Raw genomic sequence first — 23,103 nt, forward strand, 5'->3', positions numbered from 1 at the left:
GCAGTCTTAAAGTAAAAACAAAATTCCCTTAGGATTGGGAATGATATCCATGTTAAAAATATGCTGCTTAAAAAAAATTACCATAAAATCAAAGGGAGAAGAGAATATTGAAGAGTCAGCTGAAACCATAAAAAAAAATCATTATTGTTTTAGTTTTGCTAAAAATCTAAATGTCTTCTGGAAACTAGTCTGTTACAAGCCTGGATTAATTTTTGTATTAATTCCTGCTTTATGAGAGAGAAAATGACAAAGTTTGAAAGCTAAGTAGTGCTTAAAGTTTATTTAAAATATTAAGCACAATTTGGTTAATACACCTAATTTGCAGGTGATTTAATTTTAATACTAAACAAGCATTATGCATATGTGTGACTATATGCACAAAGAACTGCATGTGAGCAGGTGCTGTGTATATTGGTTGTTAATAAGTAGATGAAATAAAGGCAGGGTTTATACTTTACATCTTGGAAAAATTGTACAAAGGTTTTGTGCAAGGTCAGCTTTTCTGAACTTTGTAGGTAAAAGGAAATCATTACTTCTAAGAAATGAAATTGTTGCTGATTTGTGAAAGGTACACTCGCCATTCAGTAGGAGAATGAGGAGCAGTACTTAGAAGTTCTGGTTTTTGCTTAATGTGGTGGCTCAGCTACACACTTCTCATCACAGAATTATGGTTTATTGTGCAACAATACCCTCGTGCAAAATGATGCTACATGCAACATAATGTTGTTTGAGTTTTAGGCAACTTGACCAATACTTGTTGAGATTTTCTCTGTAATGTTTTTGGTTCCAAGCAGAGAGAGGATGTTTATGTGTAGTTACTACCTGCTAAGATTTGGAGAGTGAGGCAAGTCATCTTATACGCTTATGACACTGAGAGTCTTCTTTCTTTTTTTTTCTTTTCATTATTATTATTATTATTATTATATTTTTGACTGTTTAAATAATTTACAAAGAAAAACAAATGACAAAAAAGCAAAAAGCCTCTCCAAACCCACCACAGCTATACTCCTCACTGGGAACAGCTCTAAGTCTTCTGCTGGCATTTGGGCCTGCCCATATATGAGCTGTGTTGAAATCTGAAGATTGAGGAGCTCTAATGTGGAGACTTCTGTAATGTACAATATTTTATAATGTTTTTCTAATAAGTCACCCATCAGAAAATTGTAAGACTACAGTGCTATAAGAGAAGCACACCATGTCTGGTTTTCCTTTTTTTGGATTTCTCAGAGATTTTTAGTTCTTGAATATTTTGGTATCCAGACTGTGAAATAAGTTTATTGAAGAGTTTAATATTTATCCACTGCAGTACTGTCTGGAACAGTATAAATTATAAAGATGATGTTGTGTCATAGAAAGCAGGCTTTCCAAAACTTCTGGCCACGGAAAAGTCAAATACTGAATTATCAGACCTTCTTTAGAATAGGAATATTTGCAATAACTATAGGAAACATTAATAGTTTATTGCATATTTAAATTAATAAGTGGATTATGTGAAGAAGAATAAATGAAATCAGCTTTAAATAATAAAAATGCATACATTGAACTGCTGAAATTGTGCTTTGCTTGTTGTCTTCTATATGAAACAAATGAAAGGTGGTAGTTTCAAGGAATCTTCTAATTAAAAGAAAAAAAAATCTTCTGCAGTTTATTAGTGACTGCAGTTTGGTTCTGTAAAATGTGATGCCTGTATGTTGCTAGTAAAACAAAGTGTTATACTTGAGGATAGCATCAGGAAAACATGGCATTCTCTTTTTATTCTGGACTAGAAATGGAATTGAGTTAAAGCACTGTGATAAATGTGTTCTCAAATGAATGTCAAAAAGGACAAAAATTGCTTTTCAGGTAATTTAGAGCCTAGAGCCATCCAGGAGGGTAGAGTGTTTGACATTTTAAATTCTCAGGGAAGGGTTTCAGGGAAAAAACATGGTATCTCTGTGTGTTTAATCATCACTGACTTTAATCAATGATAGAAACCGCATGACTATAGCCCTTTCCCTATTTTAACACCAGTAAATTAATCTTCACCTCGATAACAACTAACCCGGAGTGTGTGTGAGTCCTCAAGTCTTCGTGGAGCTGGACCACACAGTTCCCTTCACCCACTGCCTGCTGCCTTGCAGCCCCGTGGCTGAGGCTTACAACACCCCTGTGGCACTGCCGAGGTTAAAATTGAGGAGCTCTCTCTGCCAGCGCGCTGCCCTTCTGCATGCAAACGAGAACAGGAAAACGAAGCAGCAGTGGCAACATCGCCAGTTTGTGAATTACCAGTTTCAAGCAAGCATTCTGCATGCTTTGACGGGCTTTGACGGGTTGCTTCATTAATTGGGTTTTTGGTTGCTTTGGTTGCTTTGTCATTCTTGCCTTGTAGCTGCTGCCATCCTTTTCCCTAGGGGTTGCAAGCCAAAAATTGTATTCTAGCTCTTCAGTCATGGTTGGAGCAATTCAGCTAGCTGCAAGCCTTCCCCTCACCACTCATAGCTGATTCTTCTCCCTGGTCCCCACCATATTTACATACAGACACACAGAAAAACAGAACAAAAAAAAAACAACCAAACAAACAAAAAAAAAAACAACACAAGAAGACCTTTACGGATGTCACCCATGAAAAGAAGAAGTAAAAGCAGGATAAAACAATTGTCTGTGCTCTGTTTGGATCAGCTTTACTGTAGGCACTTACTAAGTGCCTACAGTAAAGGTGCTTGAAGGTGCTTCTTCAATTAAGTAATCAATGTAACATGTTATAAAGAAATTCAGAATAATTGCTTATGATACTTTGAATACTGTGAAAGTAGTCCTGTGGCACTCTAAAAAAGATGCACTTGATATTTCAGACTGATATTTAAGAGCAGAGACCAAGTTCAAAACCAGTCAGTAAAGACTGATTAATCACTGTCTAGGTACCGCTGGAGAATGTCTAGCTAGAAAATCTAAATTCTTGTTAATGTTGGTAATGCAGAGGTGTCTGATTTTTATTTTTTTAATTATCCTTCTGATTCGTAATGCTTTTCACTTCAACTGTACTAAACCAGCTAATCTAGCCCTGAAAAGCAGGCTTGAAATGTATTAATTACATTACACCTGAGAATTAAAGCCTAACCCTCAAAATTTTCTGCTTTTATAACGTCGTGTGTTTTTTTAGTTGTTTGTGGCCTTCAAAATGTGCTGCATATAGAATGTAGACTTCTGTGTCTGAATTCATCTCAGGACAATGTTTATATCTGATGTTTTGCTACAGAAAAGCAAGTTGTAAAAAGCATAGTGGAGGATGTGAGTCTTCAGTGTGACAAGTCGTCAAGTTCTCTGCAGGGAAATCCTGATGTAGACAATGCTCAGTAAAATTAATCTAGATTAATAATAGATTAATCTAGATAAATCCTCATTGTGGTTTAATTCTAGTTCAAACAACTGCTATGTTTCTTAATCTTGACAATTTTTTGGGCTGATAATCATACCTCAAATGTGATTAGGTCAAGAAGAAAAAAAGGATAGATAAGCATATTAAAAAGCGTGAAATCAAGAAACATAAAAAGTACTGAGAATTATAATAGAAAACAAAATATTTTAATAGGTATATAATGATACTAAGTATTTATGGAAGAGAGGTAAAAGATGAATGGATCAGGCTGTTTTGTGAAACTGGGAGTATGTTGGTTTGGAAGTCAAAGTCATTGGGAGCTAATGGTAAACTGAAGGAGCAAATTGCAGGAAGAGTGGAGAGACTTTTTTCAGAATAGTGTAGGAGCATTGGGTTATCTTCTGGATACCTAGAAATGAAATAATTTTTTCATTTCACAATATTTTTGTCCCTATGAAAATGCTGCAGTTAGGGAGAAACCCAAGCTCTGCACTGTTCCAGATCAGCTTCTGTGTCAGTAGGTGCTGAGCATGCTTCTTGAGCAAGACAGGCTTTGGGCAAGGTCAGACATGAATTCAACACACATCACGTAGTACAATTTCTTGTAGCCAGAGAGGTTTCAGCAACATAAGAGTTCGTAATCTAATCCATATGTTGGTCTGATTAAATAAAATTATGTATTCTTGTCAAACTTTTAAACATCTATTTCTTGAGGCCTTCTTATTCATGCATCTGTGTTAAAAAGCACTCTGTCTTGGATTTGTATTAGTATCAGTGGCCTCCCCCCCAGTTTCTCTTCTGAAGTCATGCTGGCTGGAAGCTTCTTTATGAAGGTAAGAGACTTCCCTGAAAAAGCAGGAATGGAGGTCTAAGGAAGAAAAAGTACTGCAAAGAGTTGTAAATCTGCCTGATGCATCAATGTATGACCAATAGACAAACCCTAGTAGATCAGGTTTGACTATACGACTAATTCTTTCCTTTTGAGCACTCTGCTGGTTTATTTGAAGGTTGGGAAAGACAAAATCTATGCACAAATAGTAATTATAAAAACAAATAGTAATTACAAAAACAAGCATTTGAGTTCAGAATCATTTTTTTAATAAGAAAATGTAAAGAAAGCCTTTCCTTTTCAGTAAAGAACTTAAAGAACACATGTAGGGGAATAAAGAATATAGGAAGTCTGAAATTGGTATGGCATTGAAATTTGTCCAAACAACTTAATAACATGGTTCCTCTCTTTTACAGTGTCAGTTACATGACTAAGGCAGCTGCCTTTTTTAACAGCAGTGAGTTGATTTTTGTTACAAGCAGTAGATAATATTCAGTGACCAAAAAAGAGAGAGGAAAAAAAAAAAAAGGCTGTAGCAATGCAATGCTGGGAATATTGCTATTGGTATAAACATTTTTTCTCTTGATGTTTGTAGCTGTGTTGCTGCTGGCGTACTACAGACTATACCTTGGCTTGCCCTGTACTGTGATATTCTCTGTGTGATAAACTCAAAGTGAGTAAAAAAAAATTAGAGAGAGAACTGCGTGTTGTACCTGTGAATAGACCTTTCTGGTATGATGAGTAAATGTTGCTGCAGGCTTATTATCATTCCTTTAATTTGCATGTAGGTGGGTGGTATATTAGTCCAGTTTGCCTCTTGCTGTTTTAACAGTATGTTATTTTAAAATTCTTATTTAATGCAGCTAATATTTAAATTAATTAGTATTCCTTATGACAGCAGATGTATCTGATCATAAGTGAGAGGATTTAAAAAGTTTTAATAGAAGCTTGCAGTGCTTTAATCCCTTAGACAGTGTCAGCTTGGACATGTTTTGCATATGAGATAATTGCACCTGAAATGATAAGTGTTTTATATACATGTGGTGTAACTCACCCCTGGAACAGAGTGTATTAACATAGTTTTAATACTTTTATTTCTTGGTTTGAGTCAGGCATCACTAATATGTCCTCTTGACCCATTCTGTGGAGTAATTCTGTGCTATCTCTTTACAGAACCAAACTTTGCTGAAGCCATGACCGCTGCACTGATTAAAAACAAACAAACAAAACACCACAAAACTTTTAAACAAATGTCATAAGAGTTTCAGCTATAGGTTGTAGAAAAACAGAATTTCACGCAGTTCAGGTTCCAGCTTTGCCTGTTTTAAATGCTAGGTGTGGCCAGCCTTAAGCATCCGAAGTATGTGCTTGGGGTACCATGACCTGGTTCATCCCCCCTGCTGCTCCTTCTCTTTCTGTTCATTGTGTTTCAGCTGCTCTGCAACAATTGCCCTCTGCAGAGGGGCCCTTACCCAGAGCAGTGAATTGGCATTATATTGCTCTTTTGTGAAGCAGCAATTCCTATGTCCTAAATTTTGTTGCATCCCGGGCTGTGATTTGGTGTGCCATTATCTTTGCAAGGCAAAATGGGATGAGTCTCCATATCTGGGGGTGCTGCCTAGGACTGGGAATGTGGGAATGCTGTGGGAAGTTGGAGGTGGTCAGCAGTTTAGGGGACTTGGTTTGGAGATTCAGCATGGGTTGGGAGATGGGAGTCAGTAGGGTCAGAAAACTTCTCCAAGGCTTGGGGAAGCACTGGAAATGGAGGAGAGGGAGAAGCTGTCTCTGATGCTATTTTCTTTGGCATGCATAACAAATGCAAAAGTACCTAATAGATAATGTAATAGACAACCTTTAATTTTGCACTTTCATTTTCATTTTTTTCTGCTGAATTGGAATGTCTGGGGATGGGATGTGTACGTTCTTATGTGGCATTTGTAAAGGCGGCTTGCCAGGAGAAATTATTTCATAAGCTGTAAAAATTTGAATACTGAAGAACATGGAAATCACGTTTAAATAAATGATTAGGGTAAACAGCTTTCAAAAGCATCTAGTAGTATGATGAAAAAGGTATCTTGTACTAAAACACTTAAGAAATATAATTTCTTAATAGTTGCAGAAGTTCAGCGATTTGTGGCTGCATTAGAATAAAGTTTTATCTTTCTGTTGGGTTCAGCTTCCTGGACTGTGGCAGGTAGGTGTGCCAATTGCTGTGTTACGCTTCTGCCAAGAATCACTTCAAAGAGATTTACAGGGATATCGCTCGCCTGAGTTCATTTTCATATCCACGGGTCACATTCTTGCTTTTGCATGCTTCCATAAAGGCAATCTCAGATTTCTGAATTCTGTATGGTAGCAGGATTTCTTAAAGTATCTACTGCTCTTCCCTTAACATAATGAGATTTGCTCCTGGTCCTGTCTGTGAAATGGATTTATTTCAAGGCACACATTCTTAATATGGGTGGTGAAATGTTCCTGTGTATGTGGGGTCAAACGTTTGTGATGTATATGGAGTAAAACAGTTGTCTTCATAGATATGAAGCAGTGTTATCAATTCCTGAACAGCACTCTTCACTGCAATCAATTTGTTTTGCCTGAAAATATGCATGAAGAGAAGAAGTTTCTTTAAAAATGAAGAGAAAATCTATAATATTTAATACTGTAGGTTAGGTTGCAATGTATCCCAAAGCAGGTATGGAAAAACAAGGGAATTGTGACAATGGAAACCACCAATGCCAGAAGGAAATGTTGAGCAAATCAGAGACCATATTATCTGTTATATGCTATATTTGTCAAGGGAATTAGATTACCTCTGTATAGTATTGTAGAGACAAGTTTTATCTAGAGTCTTAGATGAACACAACTTTTGAATGGTCCATATTACTTACCTTTGTCATTCTGTTCTAATGCTTTTCTAAATGTGTAAGGCCTCCCTTTCCCCATAACCATATTCATATTACTTCTGAATGAGTTTTCATGGAAAATACAGAAATAGAAGTATGATTTAAAAGCAATGTTAGGGTATTGCCTTCCTCACATGAAAAGGTTAGCTTCAGGGAGGTAGTGTAAGAACTGAAAGTGAGTAGAGTCAAGGATGACACAGATTTAAGTTTTCATCTTAGAATGTCTTCCTTTTTTATTCCCATCATTATCTTCCCTTTCTACTTATTATGAAGAAAGAATTATGTATATACACACAACCACCGAATTATGATTCAGCCCACAGAGCAGATAAAAATGTGATTACTGTCAGTGAAACAGTGTATCAGAGTGGAGTTTGAATTGAACAGTACAATTTTTGTGTTAATGTCATTTAAATTCTCATATCTTTCTTCCTTCATGGAATGTTTGCTTTTTTTTTTCATTTTAGATTTTTTTTTTGATACAATGTAAAACATTTTAATGCTACATGATAACAAAGAGGGCAAATAGGGTGTTTTCCCGCTTGATTATCTCCAGTTCTTTAAAAAAAATAAAAAATTAAACAGATGTCAGAACAGTACTGAATTCTCTCTTGAATTTCTGTGTGCCAACAACTTGAAAAGATGTTCATTTCTATGAACTTTTCCCATCCCAGTAGTGAAGTAGTGAATTGGCATGACAGTTGAATGGGAGTGTTAGACATTAGAGAAATCCAGTAAGAGAGATTATATTGGAATTTAGGACTGCTCCATATAAAAGTTAATATGAGCATGTTTATATCAGGAATGGGCTTTCTGTTGTCGTGTCTGTAATATTTGGCAGTAGTTAGCCCTTTCCAGCCCAAGTTTTACAGGAGAACAAGAGTGCCAGACATGAGCTAGCCCAGCAGGTCAATATTCTAGGTGATGTACAGTGTGTATCCGATGTATTTGACCAACGTTAGCCAGTAATATTCAAGCTAGAATAAGATTGCAGTGTCAAGGAAATGCTGTTATATGACACTAATTAACTGTAATAAGTATATTCTTCCCACAGAATTTTAGTTACTACCCCCATCTAATTTTTGTTTAACAAGGTCTGATGCCTTTGAAGCTCTGGGTATTTCTTTTAAGTATATATACCGATGCTAAAACCAAAAAAATTTTCTGTGCGTTTATGTATTGTGTACCTCTATTTCATTGTAATCATTGTAATTACTTCTTTCTCTAGGGGTTGATCTCCAGGTTTGTACTTCAAAAAATCCAACATGCTGCAACAAAAAGATGGAAGAAAGATATCAGACTGCAGCGAAGCAAGATATACAGCAAGTGCTTCAAACATCAAGTGCTACATTAAAATTTTTAATATCTCGTAATGCAGCGGCGTTTCAAGGTAAGGCTTCCTGCTTTTTGTCTTCAAACCTGCTCATACTTTTCTTGATTTTAGTCTTTGATTAGTTTAGGCGTATAATAAAAGTTATCTGTTATTTTTTAGTTTCTCTTTCCCCTGCAGAAGGAGCATTGAATCATGTAGGTGAAAAGCAACTGCATTGCTTTTGGAATTAGTGACTTTTGAAAAATAATATTTGAGAAGAAAGAAGCAGTTTTAAAAAGATTGACTAAGCTCGTAAACCACTACCTTGGCTTTCCTCCTAGACCTCTTTAATTTGGATGATAATTTAATTAATTTGGCTATACTGTTGCCTGGTGTGCTAGCAAACAGATTTTGTTATTCTAGTTCTGCTTACCGCATTGGCTTGTTGTAATGGAAATACTTGGGTGTTGTTTTCCTGAGGTACGTTTCTGGGATCAAATTTTTTTCCAGGTATATAGGTTCTTGAATTTATTTTTTTTTTAAAGTTGATAAAAAAAGTTGATAAAAAGTTGATAAAAATAAGTAAAATTTGAATTTCAAATTGAATTGAATTTTACTTAAATTGGTAAAATGAAATTGAATCCAGTGAATTTCATTTGTTTCAATGTATGATGGAAAACTATCTCATGAGCTGTTTGAGCTGGTGGTGGGATTGCCTTTAAGAAATTTTCCTGCATACTATTCATCTTACTCTGAATTTATAATAAGGCATCAATTAATGCAGAAATTGGTCAGGAACTGGAAATATGTGAGAAATAGTTGCAATGTATGTTTGTATGTGATGGAAAGGGAAATAGGATTCATACATATTATGGGCAAATCCCTACAGTTTTGTCATTTGTCTATTAATGTGTACTTACAGCCTTATTATGCACTTATGGCTACTTGGGTGGATGGGATAAGATGTACAGGCTTTGTAAGTTGTCCCTCTGGTGGCTCTCTTGTTTTTAATCTTTGAATCTAAAATGATTAGCAGATTTAAAACTACTGCTCATAAAATGGACACCAAATTGACTCTGAGCTCCTAAGGCCTTCCATCGTTTGAAGTTTAGGTTCTGTCTAATGTTAAGACAAGGTTGTTGTCTGCCTTCTGGGATCATTGCCATTTAGCCTGGATAATACAGCTGTCAGTGTGTGTCATGATCAGAAGATCGTTGGTAAAGTGCACAAAGTCATCTGCAAAGTGCCCTGTCATCTGCTTCCATTCTTCCTTCCAGCTTGTGTAGATTAGCCATCTTCTTTCGCAATATGTTGTGTTGCTTTGCTGATCTGAGGCTGTAGACTCTGTAGAGCTGAGGAACCAGCGGTACTTTCCTTAAGTGAGGGCTGTGCTTTCTGCTGTGGGATTTTAACACCTCCTACCTTCCTTCAGCCGTAGAACAACAAAACAAAACAAAAAAACAACCAACCAACCAAAACCAAAAAGCACCTTTACATATCTAGGTTATATACTTGTGCAATCCCAGAATTTCTCTGTCTTGACAGGAATTGGATTTAAGTGAAATTAAAGTGATGTTAGTGAATTTAGGACCCAGAAACTGACTTTTCGATTGCTTTTACATCCTGAGAGGTTCAGTCTGTTGCATATTTTCAGACTGTGTGCAACCTACCCCTGTAGCTGAGTTCTCCCTGAAAGGCAGGAGTATGCATGCCTTTGACGAGAAATGATGATGAGGTGTTTCCCTCATGTACAATCTTAGCAATTATTCAGAATGTGGGTTCTAGGCTCTTTTTGCCTTTTAAAGATTTTAATTGTAACCCCTGCAAGTTCAGGAAGGTTCCCTAATCACCAATTTAGAGGCTAATAAGGAGCAAATGCGCTTCTAAATTATCCCACTAATGCCATTTAACAGCGTAGAAAGGGTCTCAGGAAGCACTAGTGATGATTCATCCTCCCACTAGAGGGATGGTTTGAGCACCTCTTGAGGATTACATTTTTTTCATCTTTTGGTGAAAAACACATGAGCAGTGCTTGTAGCAGGAACCTAAGCCATCTTTCCCAAATATGTAGCCTAAACACTCAGTACTAATCCCACTGGCTTTTTCTCATTATTTACTTTTAAACTAATATTTTTCAATGCATATACTATGAAGTATATATTTTGTATATGTTACATACTTCAAATATTTCAAATTATATGATTTGGTACTTTAGTCTTTTATTTCCATCTATGCAAGGAAGTATAATTAGAGAGAATATTCAGTAGATTCCAGAGTTGCTGAGATATAAAACCTTTGCCCTTGAAGTAGTAATTTGTGGGAAAACATGAAGTTGTACATACTATTCATTTTTGAAGAATTGCTACCATTGTTAGCTGAAATTCAAGCTGTATGGTTTCAGATTCAGAAACCATAAAACGATGTTGCTGATGTTTTTTGGGTTTTGAACTCTAGGAACATAGTAAGACATACTTCTGTCTGGACAAAATCCTGCACAACCTGGTCTGAGTTCAGTTTTTAACCCTCTTAGAGCAGGAGTTTGGACCGAAGACCTCCAGAAGGCCCTTTCCAGTGCCTTTGTCTCCACATTCACCACCTGGAGAAAGATCATACCTTTAGGCATTCCCCTTATCTTCTGTTCAGGCTAGGCCGTGCAGCTAGAAGTGTGATTACCTCGAAGTGAAAACTTTACCAAATTTTCCTGCTACTTTGGCAACAGGTCAGGCATCTCAGCAGTTAGGCAGAAAGTGTGAAGGGGGTTGCTGGGGTGTGTGCAGATGGGAGCAGGTGTCATGGACTTCACCACGGTTATTACCTGTCTTTGATTGTTGAGGTTGGATGCCTTGGCCTGAAAGAGCTGACTGGCTCCAAATGAAACAAATAGGTAATGTTTTCTTTCAATTTCATACATATTCAGTAGTGAGAGGTAGTTAAAATAAGTCATCTGTGTCTGCCTTCGGAGATCTTCAGAGGCATGTTTTCTGTATGCATTAAATGAAGTCCAGATACTAAGTAATAAAGAATCATTAAGTGCTTTAGGATCACTGTATTTGCTCATAAAGCATCTGTGTGTCTATCTGTTAATTCTGTGTGTGCATGTATCTTCATATGAGAGTAAAAATACCTGTATATGACATGTCTATGCCACCTTCTAATATTTCTTTAAATGCTGTGGTACTATATTGTGGTAAGCATTGCCTTCTATTTACAGTTTTCAAATGTTGCAAAAATTCCATCCAGGCCTTTTAAAACACTTCAGGTTAAATGATGTAAATCGTACCACTTGTGTACTGCTTCTTAGCAAGTACTGTTATGGTTTTTCCTTACATTTCAGGGCATTTTAAAATGTAGTCTGCTTTTTTACTCCACATCTTGATTCTTGTTAATACCTTTGAAGAGGGATGAGGGAACAGAAGGATAAGAGAGTGAAGTTAAAAAAGATAATATATGCCAGCCTAGATATTAATCTAGTAAGTAGGAGACACTTTGTGGAGAGCAAGAAATCATTCTTCCCTTCGGGAAGGTGACTACAAACCTTAGGCTGCATGCTAGCCGTGTTTCAAGACGCTTATTTTAGGTAGGATAGCATTCTTGCACATCTTTGCATTTTCAGCATTTGTTGTCCTAATAACAAGTGAAAAAAGTACTGTGAATGCTGTGCAGGTACTGCAATGCTATCTCCACTCTAGGGGAAACCATAAAAACAAATAATTGCTTTTTTAACCTTTATATATATATATATATATATATAGGTCTGCAGCATATATGTATATATACTTCTGCAGAGTTCTTAAACACTACACAAGGTTCACGCTGACCCTTGTTGGCACCTCCAAATGAAAGAAGACAAAGAGCTACCAGTGGTCAACTGGCATGGTCTGGCTTGTGACTGTCTTGCTTGGAAATGGTGCCTGTAGGACCTCTAGTTCCCAGACACTCTTATGTAGTACTTGGCCAAAAGTTTCCTCTGGGATGAGTCTTGGGCTGGCAGATTTTTATTTATTTTTAGTTCAAAGTACCTGTAGTCATGTGAAGACAGCTCACCAAAGTGGCTCCTCACTGTGAACATCTAAGAGGGAACATAGATCTGTGTTAGCTAGGCCTGCTGAGCTGTTGTAGTGTCGAGAGGTTTAAACCTGACATTGCTGTTTTTGACAAGGAAAAGCAGTAAAAGATTTAAATCCTCTGTATTTCAGGCTTTCTTTATTGAGGTGAGGGCAATACCTTCTCCTCCAAATGATGCTTATAGCCAAGTCCAGTAAGACATGATGCAGAGCAATATTGTGAACGTGAAAGAGAAACCTGAAGAGTTTTCATATGCGATGACATATCACAGGTGACACAAGCTGCCATGTAGTACAATGCTTTATTACATAACACCAGTGCTCACCTAGTAACATATGAAATAAAAAAACAAGCAGCCAAAATGATGGGTATGGATGACTAGAAAGAACTTGTGTCCTATACCTATAAAAAAGGCTTCCTCCTGACACTGGCCATACCATGTCATGGATGTGTGACCCTTGCACAGTCACAGTGCAGTGCCAAGTTATGTTTAGGGGGGAAAAAAATCACAACAGAGAGGAGTTCCTCTCCAATCACTTGAAGAAGAACTAAAATTATCTAGGAAGCTGGTGATTTGGAGTGGGGTGGAGCTATGGGCAAAGGATAGCAGATCTTGTGTCACTGTTACTTTTTCACACAGAGCATATAACTCTTCAGAAAGTGGCAGTATATGACATAGCAGCTTGTCTGGTTGAAAGGGAAATTAAGAGATAATTAAGTAAAAGGACAATTAAGTACAATCCATTTACTGAAAGTAAATGGATTTTGGTTTGTGCTACCGTGTTTGGGATACCTAGTGTCATAAAATTGATTTTAAAAAATGGAGCCTTGAATCGTTTAAGAATGTGGCAGCCTTTCACCAAAATAGTGGGCTTGGCAAGTATACCTTTGTAAGAAAGAGGTGATAAATGACATTCTTTCACTCCAGCATTTCCTGACACTTTTACTACTACGTAAGAAAACTCTACAGTTTTTGTGATGTAAGCTCTGGAGTATATTGAATCACCTTGCCCCAAACCATTTTTTTTTTCCTGTATAATTTTATTACATAATAGATCAATGTTGACTTCAAGCTTGATCAGAATTAAGTGAAATCAAACTTAGATTGTTTGAGGTCACAGTACACGTGCTACATTTAAATATGATAAAGTTGTAGCCCGTAGCTAAAGTAAATTATATGAACTAGAAAATGTGTTCAAAGCTTCTGAGGTGCTTTCTCTGGTAGCATGCTAAGCCATAAGAAATAATGAAATTTTGTTCAACCTTGTAATACTATATCTGCTCTGGCACTGTTTCAATTGTTTTCCATTTGTGAAGGTCTGTGAAGAATTATTTGAAAATTAGAAAACTATTTCAGCAGGATCTGCTGTATCTCACTTAAGGTTTCAAATGATGATTGCACTCTGTATAATTTGCAATGCAAAGAGCTGCTTTGAAGTTCCAATATTTTCCCTTTCTCTACTCTGTAATCCTTTGTATTTTAAGTGTGATAAAAGTAAGCTAAAATCCAAGTACCTATGAATCCCAACTTCCATTAATTAAATGAAACTGAGCATATTAAAAATCCACGAAGTGAACAGGCTGAGACCCAGTTGTTGTTGGGTTGTTGAACTTGAGGGATAAGGGTCTCAAAAATGTCTCAGGCTCAAAAATGAGTTATGCACCTCATTCTCTTACCCGGTAGAACTTTCCCCATAGCTATGATAGTGTTACCTCTTGGGCTGAGGAAAGAATCACAGAATTGCTTGGGTTGAACAGGACCTTAAACACTATCTAGTTCCAACTCCCCTGCCATGGGCAGGGACACCTCCCACCAGACCAGGTTGCCCAAAGCCCCATCTAACCTGGTCTTGAACACTTCCAGGGATGGGGCATCCACAGCTTCTCTGGGCAACCTGTGCCGGTGCCTCACCACCCTCTGAGCAAACAACTTCTTCTAAATATCTAATCTGAATCTATCAATTTTTAGTTTAAAACCATTTCCTATTCCTATCACTACACTCCCTGACAGAGTTTCTCCCCAGCTTTCTTGTAGGCCCCTTTAGGTACTGGAAGGTCACTCTGAAGAGCTCCCCAGAGTTCTAGTCTGAAAAGCCCCAACTCCCGCAGCCTCTTTTCATAGGAGAGGTGCTGCAGCCTTTGATCATCTTCATGGCCCTCCTCTGGACCTCCTTCAGCAGGTTCATACCCTTCTTATGCTGGGGGCCCCAGAGATGAAAGTAGTACTCCAGGTACTCTCACGAGAATGGAGTAGAGGAGGTGAATCACCTCCCTCGACCTGCTGGCCATGCTGCTTTTGATGCAGCCCAGGACATGGCTGGCTTTCTGGGCTGAAAGCACACACTGCCAGCTCATGTTGAGTCTTTCACCAGCCATCATCCCTAGGTCCTTCTCCTCAGGGCTGCTCTCAATCTACTTATCACCTTGCCTGTAGTGATGTTTGAGATTTTCCTAACCCAGATGCAGAACCTTGGATTTGGCTTTGTTGAACTTCATGAGGTTCACACAGGCCCACCTCTCAAGCCTGTCCAGGTCCTTCTGGATGGCATCCTTTCCCTCCAGTGTGTTGTTGACACCACACAGCTTGGTGTCATTGGCAGACTTGCTGAGGGCACACTCAACCCCACTGTTTATGTCATTAATGGAAATATTAAACAGTAGTAGTCCCTGTGCAGACCCCTGAGGGACACCGCTAGTCACTGGTCTCCACCTGGACATCGAGCCGTTGACTGTAACTCTTTGAATGAAACCATCCAGACAATTCCTTACTAACCAAGTGGTCCATCCGTCAAATCCATGTCTCTCCAATTCAGAGACAAGGAGATCATGCAAGACAGTGTCAAATGCTTTGCACACGTCCAAATAGTTAATGGCAGTCACTCTCCCACCAGTGCTGTAACCCTGTCACAGAAAGCCACCAGATTTGTCAGGCATGATTTGCCCTCAGTGAACCCACGTTGGCTGTCACCAAGCACCTCCTTATTTTCCATGTGCCTAAGGATACTTCACAGAAGGATCTGCTCCATGATCTTTCCAGGCACAGGCATGAGTCTGACTGGCCCGTAGTTCCCTGGGCCTTCAGTCTTTCCCTTTTTAAACATGGGGGTTATGTTTCCCACCTTCCAGTCAGTGGAAACTTCAACAGTCTGCCATGAATTTTCAAATAAAAGTAGAGATATAGTAAGAGATATAATATAGCAAGACAATGATTATACCCACTGGTTGGTCTAGGGAGCAAAGTTGTTACAGAAGCCTTATTAACTTCAGAAATCACCTATTCAGATGGTATTTTATTTTCTGTATAATGCAAAAACCATGATAAGCAGTGTACTATTGTAACTTAGAATTGAACCCAGTATGTCTATATACACAAAAAGCACAGCATTAAGGGGCTGTTGCAAGTGCAGAAATCTCAATATTTAGATTAATACTTTTAAGCACTAATCCTGAGTTTTATTTCTGTATTGCAGATAATAAAAATGTCTTTTATGATTCTGGAAGGATTTACTTTCATTGTATTTCATTCTTATCTTTTGGGTACTTATTTGCATACATGTATGCTTTGCTACAGGCATTCCTGAGGCTTATGAACACAGGGATTCGCTGGGATTCTGTAATAACAGTTTTCACCACATCAGTCTTTTCTTAAAATTCTGTTTCTTCTGGTGTGCTGTTAGGCTTGCAGATTCTTGTCTCAAGCTATGGTTACTTACAATCACTTAATTATTTTTACTAGCTGCAGTAATACCTGAGTTACAGTTAGGCTGACTTACATACATGTAGACTGGTACTTATGCAGTCCTGTCATCATGGATATCAGCTAAATTTTCAGAGTCAAATGCTGGATAAATACCAAGATTTTTACATAATATATAACGTTTATATATATAATAATAATATATATGCTATATATATATTAATGCTCAGCTAAGTGCTATTTTGGTTTAGGTCTTTGTAACAAAGTGATCGGTATAGACATATGCTAATCTCAAACTTTTATACTTTATGCCATGCTTACGCATTAGAAAAAAGAAAAGTGATTTACAAATTTAAAACGTCATTTCCTTCTGTGAAGTGGCTTGCATTTTCATGTAACTGTGGATGCCTGCATACTGCTTATTCTGAAAAATTTGGGAAGCTGATTTGCTGGTAGAATGTAGGAGATTGAAAGGAGACCAAAGTCCAAGAGACGGCAGTATAAAATTGGTGGTTTAGGACAACTGTTTAGTGTTGTTTCAAAGACAATATTTTTCTGTAGCCATTTAGATTTCCAGGATTTTCAATTACAAGTGGAAAAGTTATATATCTGTTTAGTATTTCTATTTTCTCTGTTAAGAAAATTAATTACATTGTCAGCCAGTCAAGTATTGTTGGAAGACGGAACTTAAAGTAATATTGAGAAGTTAGAAACAAAGCCTGAAAAACAGTGTTCATTAGGAGCAAATACAGGTGCTATTTTTAATCGCGAAGAAACGGAAGAAATAACAAGATGGGGGATAACTTTCTGTGGATCTGTTTTGTAAGAAAAGTTCTTGGAATAATGATGGATCGAAAGTTGACAGAAGACAGCAATCTCTTGCTGTTGTGGGGAAGACAGCTATCATCTCAGGATTCTTAAACAGAAAGACAGCAGATAAGATTCGTGAACCAAAACTTGTCTGTTTTGTGCTGATAAACCTTGAGCTGGAAGACTTTGGTTTTGGATAGCTTACTTGAAGAAGAAAATGGGCCAGAAAAGGGAGCAAAAGTGTACTCTGAAATCTAAATGTAGCTTAAAAAAGGGACAGCCCTGGTTCCTTTAAAATGAGAGACCTAGGGAAGAACTACGCTATTCTGAAAAAAATATGGATTCTAACTGTCTAGAAGAAAGTTACCTGTATTCTGTTACGCGGGGTAGATTAAAAAAGAAAAAGGTTTTATATTGTAGCAAGGGAGGTGTAGGTTTAATATGAGGAAATATTTTCCAATGAAACATTAAAAATATTTGAATAAACTACTAGAGAAGTTCAATGTCCAAATGTCTTAGAAACAAGCTGTACAGGACAATGTGTGCCAAGAATTATATAGTAGATATGATTGATCATGCTTTGGGGCAGGAGGACAGTCTAGACTGCTCAACCTGCTTTTTAGCCTTACATCAGGTTTAAAATGTGATTTATAAAGAACAGTTAAAGGAATTGAATGTTTTAACTAGTTTTAAGTTTAATCACTGGGTGCTATGATCTGACAAAAAAGAGTTCATTAATATCTTCTCCAAGAAGGTAAGTACTCTAACACAATGGGATAGACTGCTTCAAACATAAAGATGGACTTAAATTTAGAATACTATATTCCTATATAGTATAGGGATATATTTATATGAATGAACATTCATTTGTTCAAAACTTTGTACCCCCAAAATAATTTCATTATTTATTATTTTTACAGTGAAACTGTTGTGCATAGAGCTACAAAATACGTGGAGTTACTAATTATATTATTAAGAACTCCATGTTCCATGTTTGTAGTTTTTGAAATAGTCTTATCTTTACCTCCCCCCCCCCTTTTTTTTTTCTCCAAATTGCATCTCAGTGAACATAATGCTTAGGAGAAATGGAACTATGTACTGTATTTTCAAAGGCTTTGTGAGAAGTAAAAACAGTTCTCTCTCCCAGCAAAACTAAAATAGTCTGCGCTTAGGTGAAATTTTTAAAGTTTAATGTTTTTACATCTTAATCAGGTAAATATCATTGTATTTTAAGTGATATTTTTAATTAGAAAACAATCTTGTCAAAATAGAAAAAAAGGAATAGTGAGGGAGGGCAGATTTGCATCAAATTGATATTCATCAGACAAACATTAAAATACACTATTACAAAATTCAAAGCAGCATTGAGTTTTTCTTGTATATGACTACACCTTTACTTTGAAAAGTAGATGAGTGATAAAAAGAGAAATAACCCAGGAAATCTGCAGAAAAGATCTGAACAGCAAGCAGAAAGCTGGGAAGAGAATTTTGCTCGTGTGGAGATAAAGAATCCAAAGTTATTGCTAAATACCTTAGGGCATGTTGAATGCCACTAGAAACCTATGGTGAAGCAACTGAACTGAGCCCTCTGTCGTCCTTGACAGTATTGAAAGCTTGGACGCAAGTATTTAGATGCATATGCTGTCTGGAGCTGTGCCACAGTGTGTGTATTATACACGCCAAAGTAACAGCTCCCAGAACTTCCCTGCTCTCTGAAATCTTACAGCAGCCAGGTCTAATGTAGCTCAAGGGTGTGATTAAGGTCTGGGAACACAAGCAGGTTATTGAGGAGTAAGCTGATATTTAAGGTTCCAGCCTATCAGCTACCAAGAGGTGATTGCTTTTACCCTGAAGTGAATGAAACCTGGTTTACTGCTACTTCCCTCCTGCCAGACATGCAAAATATGAAATGATTATCTACTTTTCTTCTTTTTTTCTTTTTTTTTCCACTTTTTTTTTTTTACTGTAATGAAGCAGAAAGTATGTCCATCTCATTGAATAAAGTAGGTGGTGTAGTAATTTTAAAAGTGGTAATGAAACATGCCTTTACTGATATTAAACAGTTCAGCAGCAGGCATAGGTAGCTTTACTTTGATCCTTAAAAGAATATGGATACAAGTAGTGTCAATTTTTAATAAATCAACAAATTTCAGCGTGCATTAAAGGCTTGAACTTAGGTCTATGCAGGCTAGAGGTCTGCTGATTCTGGAGTGCCAAAGGAGAATATTTTATATGCATTTTTTTGAGTGCATGCTTTTAAAAGCATGTGCATTTAAATGACACATGCATAGCAAATCGTGATATGGGTTCTAAGGTTTGCTGTAGATCAGCTGCATAGCAGTTTAGTATGTGTATAGTAGCTATTTGTGCAAGATTTTCATGTAATGTCTAAAAATACAGATTACTGAGTAGAGTGGGCTGCTTTCTGGGTTATTTCTTATTTTGCAGCATGTAACTCTTAAGCTTTCCTGTTGCAGCTGTTCTGTTCTGTGTAACTAATTAATATTCATTATGACAGAAGCAATGTGAAAAAATAACTCCAGTTCAGTAGTTAGGTATTCATCTGCAACAAAGATGCAAGTTCCTGCTCCAGTAAGTATTTTTGTTTGAATTATATATAAACAGGGACTGCACTGGCATAGCATCACCTGGCAGGCCTGAATCACCATCGAACAAGTGTTTCTCAAGGCACATGTGAATTCTGGGCTGGTTATACTTCTAGTTGTCTAGATCTCATCAATTTTGTTGTTGCCCTTTTCAATGGATCGCATACTGTCAGCAGGACTTTGAAAAGAAGGAATTATGTGCTGAATGGGAGCCAACTAACTTCTCAAACGGAAAGAAGGGAGAATGTAAATTCCAGATGGTTGTTCCCCTCCGCTACCACCGCTGTGATAGTTGTGGTCTGCCTGTTTGGCTTGAATGAGATAAACTTTGCAAATTATACAATACATGTTCTGCAAGATCATGCTAATTAGGTGGCTGAGTAAATTTCTTTCAAATCAAATTAATGTGTCATTTTTATTTCAGAATATAGCATGTACTTGTTCTCTGCTTATGTAAAATGCAGTATGTTTGTATAAATATATTCAATTGTTGCTAGATAACTAAAAATAACTAAACATTGCAAGTATTTTTTTTTTTATGCTGTGCTTATAAATCATGCAGTCTTTGTGATTTGGAGGCTGGGAGAATAATATATTGTTATAATTTGCAAGGTTTGTAGATGTACAAAGGAGGACTGGAAATTTCAAGGTATAGCGTGGTTTTGTATTGTGCTTCTGATATATCATGGCAATTTTAAACTCAATGTAGTTTGTAATCCAGTTCTTCTGTTTTTGCCTAACACAGCTTTAACCTCATGGTATTTTAAACAAAGTGCAGATAATGTAGGACAGCTGATTATCACCAGTCAGCATTCAGTTTTGTCACTCCTTACATATTATTTGAAAGCATCAAGCAAAAAATCTGTAAGCAAAGTAAGGCCTCGTTCAGCCATGTTAAAATTCTAAAATTCTATTTACTTTTTTTTTTCAGTATAACTGTGTTAAACTGAATCTGTTACCTGGCTCAGTGGTCCCCACAGACAATTTCCATTTATCATTCTGATTTTATTGTAAACGATTGTCAGCATAGTACAGAAAACTGAAAGGCTTTTCCTTTACTCTGTTAATAGGTAGAAGCTAATATTTAAGGAACTTTTGTGGGAATTATCCCCTTGGGAAAGATTTTGTTTTTCATTTAATATTTCCATTTTATATTTAATGGTGTGTTAAGCTGGCTTTTTTCTTTCTTTCTTTCTTTTACACCTGGTGATAATGAACCTGCTGTTTTCTTTTAAAGATAATGTTTTCTTGAGTATTTATTATAACTTAAGGTTTAAATATTGCCATTGCTACAATCATGGTGTTTAGTCCTTACTGTGAAATAGATTAATGACTCCTGTGGTTTAAAAAATTTAAATTTTGCTTCCTCTCGTTTATTTTCTTTCCTTTATCAAACAGACTTTCAATTACTTTTGAATGACAGGTCAAAAACTTTGAAGCACACTCTGAGTGGATGGTACTGTGCAATCTAAACCTGTTTTATGGGTTCTGTTGCTGAGTTGCCCAAAGTATGAGCAAATAGAAATACTGTGAAGTTAGAAGGGGCCATGAGGAGGCAGCTGTTAACATAATAAAAAAAGGTAGTGATGTAATAGAGCGTGGCCTTCCCAGAGACAAAGGTGTTAGCAGCAATTCATTGGGATAAAATCCTGGGCTTAATTTGATTGTGTACAGACATCTCTCTAGTTCTGTTTCAGAAGCCCTCTGGTGTCCTGTCCATCCTCCAGACCTACCTGTGCAGAGGTGCTGATCCTGTCTGTCTTCTATTGTATCTGCTAATCCTGCAGAGGGTGTCCTGCACAACCCAGGGAATACCAAATGACATTATAATTCTGTTGAAAGTTTGAAGTGCACTCTTTCAGACTGTAGATGCTTACATCTGGTGTCTGTATGTGAGCTAAGGGCATTTGGTCCCATAACAACCAAAGATAAGATCAAATATGTCTGTTTTAAGTGGAGTTAAGACACACTGTGGGCTCCAGTGACTGCACTTACTTTAATGGTATACGGTTTTTGCTTACATTCAGTGTATATACTGTATATTAATATTTAAAAAGAAAGACTCAGCAGTATAAAGGCCTTACACAATGCCACCAGTACAGAACAGCCACTGGAGCCTGGGGCGGGAAGGAAAAAAAAGTGTAATTCAGACTGCTGCTCATCTTGAACCTCACACTTTCTGAATTAGATACAGAACAGACAAGGTAGCAGGGGAAAAAAAATCATGATCATAGGTTTGTTCTTGCTTCTAACTACAGATTTGCTTCCCTAGTTCTTTGATTCTCCGCTTTTCTCCCTGCAGTTGCTATGGTACCTAATGCAACTGGAACAGGAGCATTCTGTCAAGCAGATTGAGGAAGATGCACCTAGGCTTAAGCTTTTTGCATCTCTTCTTAAAACTCAGCTCCTCTCATAAAACCGATCAAGAGCACTTACACAAGTCACTTAAATAATTAAACATATCCATGTCAATTAGAGATCTTTAAAAAAAATCAAAGCATCAGCTTAAGTGAGTGCACTAGGAAAGGCAATCAAACAAGAAATGGATCAATTAAACAGCAACAACAACAAAAACAACAAACCAAATATGAATAAATCCTAGAAAGCAAAACCTTAGGGAAGTAATGGGAGAAATACAGAATGAGAGCTTTAGGAAGGAAGAAGAAAAGAGAAAGGGGGAAATAGGTGTGGTCTTTTTCATTTTTTTTTTTCCTTTTCTATAGAACTTTATGCTCTCATTTCCTTCATGCTTTGCAGTATATGACCATAATACAGACCTTTCTTGGAGAAATTACAGCCTAAAATGAATATGTAACAGAAAGGAGAATTTGAAGACAGCATTAAGATTTTGGTGTCCAGTTAATCAGCAGGTTGTCACAGAGAATCCAGGAAATTGGTTTTCCACTCTTCAAATGCGAATGCTTCTACTTATGTACTGTGAAGAAAATAAAATTTGATTGTGTTTTTTAGAGACTGATTCCTCTCTTTGCATCATCTAACATTAATTTTCATTGAAACACATTATCACTAGGAGCTGTAAGGGATACTTCTTCGTTTTGGACCGTTTACGTGCAAGTGTCTTCTGTAATGTTTAAAGAAGGACAACCACAGCATTTTCTCACTGTATACGTCAAGGATTCAGAATAGCTGATAATTTTTTAATTTGTCATTTGAAAGTGTGAAATTTCATACAGTATAAGAACAGAGTTAGAACATTTCCTGAAAAAATAAGATTCTAAGACCAAGAAAAGTCAAATTCATACAAAATGAAGCAAGAAAAGCACTCAAAATAGAACATGTTGGGATTAATTCAAAGTGGTTTCTCAAAAAAGCAATTAACTTTCTTCAGTTCCCATAAAGGTGAGATGAATTTCCCCAAACAATACTGTAGGAGAAAGTGGAAATGGTTAATCTGAGTCAAAAACTTTAAAATTAGTACAAATTCTGGGAAAAAAATATATGCTGTTCTGCGGTGCTGTGTGCGCTCTACAGAGCTACATCTGGATTTTCTGTTATCTTAAAATGT

At 36.9% G+C, this 23,103-nt stretch overlaps 1 protein-coding gene across 3 annotated transcripts in view; it reads left to right on the forward strand.

Moving 5' to 3' along the window:
• The window catches only part of GPC5 (glypican 5), a 730,379-nt gene that overhangs the window by 8,860 nt on the left and 698,416 nt on the right, over positions 1-23,103 (forward strand). For all 3 annotated transcript variants that reach the window (XM_068676960.1, XM_068676961.1, XM_068676966.1), the window contains exon 2: positions 8,316-8,477. In XM_068676960.1, coding sequence (XP_068533061.1) covers positions 8,316-8,477 — 162 coding nt within the window. The remainder of the gene's footprint in view (positions 1-8,315; positions 8,478-23,103) is intronic.

The sequence above is a fragment of the Anas acuta genome, chromosome 1 (assembly GCF_963932015.1).
Source record: "Anas acuta chromosome 1, bAnaAcu1.1, whole genome shotgun sequence".
NCBI classification, from domain to species: domain Eukaryota; kingdom Metazoa; phylum Chordata; class Aves; order Anseriformes; family Anatidae; genus Anas; species Anas acuta.